Source organism: Triticum urartu, unplaced genomic scaffold (assembly GCF_003073215.2).
Source record: "Triticum urartu cultivar G1812 unplaced genomic scaffold, Tu2.1 TuUngrouped_contig_6949, whole genome shotgun sequence".
In the NCBI taxonomy this organism is placed as follows: domain Eukaryota; kingdom Viridiplantae; phylum Streptophyta; class Magnoliopsida; order Poales; family Poaceae; genus Triticum; species Triticum urartu.
Window position 1 is genome coordinate 8,870 of NW_024117752.1, and position 5,519 is coordinate 14,388.

A 5,519-nucleotide genomic window follows, 5' to 3' on the forward strand; every position below is an offset into this window, starting at 1 on the left:
AGGAAAATATATTAAAATAAAAAAGAAAATAATGTTTCTGAAGTGTTACACTAAGCAGAGCCACCTAATGGATAAACACACAATTTGCGCCTTCGTCCTCTAGTAGGGAGGAGACTTGGGTGGTTGGGGAGGGGAGGAGGCGGTTGCCAATGGCGCGTTGGCGACAAAGGCATATGAGTTGGGAGGTGGGATATCGGAGCCACACAAATCCGTCGCCTTAAAATCTGGCTCATTCCCTCCCGAAATAACAATTCTTTTTCGGAGAATGTTCCATTTCTAAGTTGTTTATGTCACAATGTTTGTGAAACCTTCTCAAATTTTCTAGCACCCTCTAGGATGATATAATGACACCATGCCAGGTTTCATGTTTCTCAGACTCCGTTTGCATTCTGTGTAATTAAAAAACAATAAGATTAATGTTCAGGTTTCATGTTTCTCAGACTTTGTTTGTGTTCTGTGTAATTAAAAAACAATAAGATCAATGTGCGGGGTCGACACTTGGTACTCCGAGGTTTAAAATTCCATTATTTTCATGGATAAGGCCCGAATATAGACTGCAGACAATTACTAGTTACTGTGCGCATGATGTAGTTCCTAAAATCAGCCATACACTCAAATCATCTTTGCTAAGGATGTAAAAAGTCTTGGGTCTGCAAGACGATTGCTTACACCTAGCGGAGGAGGTCTACGGGCAAAATCAAAATGTGAAGAAGGCTATCAGGAGCATAGGCAAGAAGAGGGATGCCATTATTGGTAATGCGTCCACGACTGCTTAATGGAGGATACTTAGTCTCTTCGTCATCCATCTTCGATTGGCTCGCCTCTGTGGATTTGGTGGCGTCTGGTGGTTTCGTTGAGGGTGTCGTTGCGACGTCGATCTGCGAGGGTTCGTGGTTGTTGTGTGTTATGTATGTTTGTCGGGTTGGCCATGCAGTCATGGAGTTTCTTTCTTAGCGAGTTGTCTACATGTGGTCTATATGTATCGGTTTTCGCCCGGTTTTTCATTAATTAACTGAGCAATTCTTTTCTTCTTAATTAATCGATGAGGCAAATCTTTTCCCTCCGTTTTGAAAGAAAGAAAGAAATATCATTCAGTGCGCTAGCAACTTGTTCTTCCATGATCTCGTTTGCTTCAAGGTGAACATTATACTAATGCTGATGTTTTATGCTTACCTGGATGATGCGAGGTGTGATGAGAATATCGAATTATCGATACATACATCCATACTTGGATTCTAGTATGAATAATATCTTATCACAACCTGCTATTATCTGTTTTTATATCGGATGGATTGGTTTGCTGGCCAATGAACCTGCATAAAAGAAGTGCAAGGGCTGGATCAGATGGTGGTCCATTTGTGCCCCCAAAGTACACTTTGATGGAATGATGGATCCTTGAGAAGTAGGCTCCATATTTTTGCATTTTTCTTTTCTTTTCTTGAGAACCATGGGGTCGTTGGAATCATTAACTGATTGGTTGATAGTTATTATCACTGTGTCGGCCATGAAATGAACAAGATGAGCTTGCTGCTGTTGCATGAGCTTTGCTGAAATCGAAATGTACAGACACCGTTTAGAATCTCTCGCGGTTGCATACGTAAAACTGGTGCTGGGAATGAACATGAGTAGAATCAGATCACTAACTGATGCCTCGCAGCTGGAGACTATTTTACTGGCTTCAGAAATATTATTAGGGATAGGTAATTAATAAAAAGAAAAAACACGATGGGTCGGTGGCGCAGTTGGCTAGCGCGTAGGTCTCATAGCTAAATTATGCGAGTGATCCTGAGGTCGAGAGTTCGAGCCTCTCTCGCCCCATCCATTTTTTTTTTGTTTTGCTGTTATGGATTTAAATTATTTCATTTATTGCTCCTAGTTAAACTGTAATAGGTCTGAAGTGTTTCCAAGGATAGGCCGGCCGACATGAACACCCAAGCGACTAAGCGAGCAGCAACCATTGCTCGAATAATTGTTAATTTTAACAACTCACATGATTGATTTGCCCCAGTTGTTTATTTAACAAAGAAAGACATTGGTAACAACGGGGGGCAGTGGATGGGCAGACAAACATCATGATGAACTTGGCTGCGACAGAAAGAGCTACTCAGCAGGCTCAGGCTGGCGAGAGCCAGGGGGAATCAAACCTGTGTTAGCCATTGCAACCTGCATCTCCTTTTCTCAATGTTCCTTTCTCTCCTCGCAAATCCCCCTTCTTTCCGTAAAGTATCCCTCTCGGATCTAGTGACACGCCACATGATAACATATACGACACGCGCTGCCTCTGTCGCTTCTTTCACAGATTCTCCTCTTTTTCAATCACAAAGACATGGCGGCGGCGGGGCGGCCTTTCCGAAAACACCAGCAATTTGATCTTCTTGTTACATGTGGGTATCATATCCGTCAGAACGAGACCAAGCACAACAACATATGTAATTCTTCTTCAAAATACAAACACATCTGGTAGGACGAACGCGACGTGACACATCCGTATGATCAAAAATCAATATAAGGCAAGGGGAAAATTTTGTAACAACTCTCAGTTGTACATACATGGTATGCTGGCGGGTTCATCACCAGCATCCATCTTTCGCCCAAGAAACATCATCCGTATGATCAAAAATCAATATAAGGCAAAGGTGTGACCAGATACAAAGCAGGAGTCAACATGAGAAGGACATGCAGGCACCGAAGCGAAGCAAGCAGTGACTCAGTTGCTGTTAATTTAACATCTCACATGATTGATTGATTCGCCCCGGGTTGTTCAACCAAAGACACTGAAAACAACGGGGAGCAAAGCAAATGGGTGGACAAACATCATGATCATCCTGGCTGGCTGGGACAAAAGCTACTCAGCAGCAGGCTCAGGCTGGCCAAAACAATTTTGGAATCAGGACTTGTCCTAGCCATTGCAACCTGCATCTCCTTTTTCTCAATTCTTTCCTCGCAAATCCCCCCCTTCTTTCCGTAAAGCACCCCGCTCCGCTCCGCTCCGCTCTAGCAACACGTCAATGATAATAACATATACAACATGCGCTGCCGCTGCCGCTGTCGCTTCTTTCCCAGATTCTCCTATTTTTCAATCACAGAGACATCATTAGAGGGAACAAGAGGATGATGGAAAAGGCTAGAGCATGCCTCTAGAAATATACATCGGCAAGTGGCGGCGGGACAGCGTTTCCAAAACACCAGCATTTGATCTTTGTTGTTCCATGGGAGTATCATTTCCTTCGGAACCAAGTGAAGCACAACAACATATATAATTCTCCAAAATACAAACACACATGGTAGGACGAACATATACGATCAAAAATCAATATAAGGGGAAAGTTTTGTAACAACTCTCGGTTGTACATACATGGTATGCTAGCGGGTTCATCACCAGCATCCATCTTTCGCCCAAGAAACAAAAATGAAATCAAAAAAGAATTTTGTGTATTTTTTCTCTTTTGTATATATGCCTTCAGAAAAAAACCTGGCATGTAACCTGCACTCTCCTCCTCTGTTAGTGCTTAGCACCCACCGTCTACCTCCCATTTAACTGTCAAAATCCCGCAAAAAAGAAAGACCCTCTCCTTTTCCCAAAAATTTCTGCATCCAAGAAGCATCAGAAGCTGAGCAGGGAGCGTCTACGCCGCCTCTCGTACATTGCCGTCCTCTTCGTGCCGGCCTGCATGACCGGCATCATGAGCAACCTTCCGGTCTCGAGTTCCAACCGCAGTGAGGATTTCAGCCGCTTCAGATGCCCAAAGCACAGCGTGCGGCTCGGGGATGCGCCCTGGAACTCTTGCTGCTCAGATTGCAGGCCTTTCCGCTCGTACTTGGAGTGCCACTTCATTTGGAGGTAGGACAGGGATCTCCACGGAGGCAGGGGCATGGAGTTCTGCTTCAGGGACCATTTCGCCGCGTCGACCATCACGTTCAGGAACTGCTTCAGTCTTGGAAGGGTGCCGACGTAGACCACCGGGAGCGAGTCCAGCAGGGTGCCGTAAGGATCGACTGCTCTGGCTATTTCAAAGTGGCTCCTGAAGTCGATGTCGATGATCAGACGCTCTGGACCCGTCAGGTCGTTGTCTATTATGACATCAATGTACTCATGGTCACCTGGTTGGCAAAACAATAAACAGCTCAGTCACACAGCTCAATTTCTCTAGAGAAAATTGAACAGCGCAAGTCGCCAAGCCTTGGTCTGGTGTGTTTACCTCCAGGTATCTTGTCGAACCCCTGCCATTTGGACACGCAGACGGCCGCGTCGTATCCCGAGTACCTCAGGAGCTTCACGAGTAGATGACGGATGCAGCTGCCAGTGCATTGACCTCTTACGAAATCCTGGAGCTCTGTCTCATGGATGGAGAACAGCAGCGAGTGAACCACGGAGAGCAGCTCGTTTTCCTTCTCGTCTCCAGCTTGCTTGTACATCTAAAATGGATGTGCAAAATGTCAGCTCCAGCATACAACAGCCCATATACTAAGTTAAGTTATCCAATTATCATTCTAGGCAAGACTAATGAATGAGCAAAAATGATAGCCCGGTGCCTTCTCTGAACCAAGGCTTGATGAGGACGCACATGGCATGATTACAGCAGGGGACAACTGGTGCCCACGCTGATGCTTTATTTTAACCCCTGAGCAATAGGGCTAAATCATAAAAATGGTCTGTAGAATCATGGTAGTTGGGACAAAATTGTACTGCTGTGCAATCAAAACTTGAGAGACAACTAAATTGTACTGCTGTGTAATCAAAATTACAGCTGCAAGCCAGCATGGTCATTGTAGATTTTTGTTTAGCACCGTGGTAATGGAGTCAAATCGGATCAAACATGCCAGGCATATCAAAATTTGTCGTCGATGTTATCATGAGCTGTGGTTACATAGTAAATTCAGAGCAAAACAAAACAGGGCAGCCATAGATACTAACGAAAATTCACTTGGAAGCAAGTGCTACCAAAAATGTACTACTAGTAACGACAAATTCATTTGGGAGGGCTCTCTATAATGGTAAATTCATTCTTTTGTACTGTGGCCATGGAGTCAAATCAAATCAAACATGCCAGGCATATCAAAATTTGTTGGTGATGTTACCATGAGCTGTTGTTACAGATAAAATTCAGAGCAAAACAAAGCAACGCCATAGATAGATACTAACGGCAATTCACTTGGAAGCAACTGCTACCAAAATTGTGCTAGTAAGGACAAATTCATTAGGAAGCAAGCGCTAAATATACTCCTACGTGGTTCCAGAAATATTCCTCCAACCTGTACTGATCAGAGGCTGGGAATCGCTAATAATTAGGTCGCAGCCAGCCACCAAACCAACCGGCCTGGGTAAATGAATTCAGCACAATTTGGGGAAAATTTACCTCGGCCCCAAACGAAACTGAAAATTCACATGAACAGAGCAGATGAGAGGAGGCGGGGAGCGGGAGGGTGGCTCGCCGGGAGGCGCAAGGCACGTACCGAGATCTTGTCGGCGAGGTGGGCGAGGTCGTGGAGGCCGCCGGGCTCGCCGTCGCTGCTGCCGC

The 5,519-nt window shown here is 44.9% G+C and overlaps 1 protein-coding gene across 1 annotated transcript; it reads right to left on the reverse strand.

The window, feature by feature from the left end:
* Positions 1-3,287: 3,287 nt before the first annotated feature.
* Positions 3,288-5,519, reverse strand: LOC125531305 (the record flags this gene model as incomplete). Its single annotated transcript, XM_048695714.1, is given in 3 exon segments — positions 3,288-4,101; positions 4,200-4,416; positions 5,455-5,519. Coding segments are annotated over 3 exon segments (779 nt in total), but the record flags the coding sequence as incomplete, so codon positions are not given.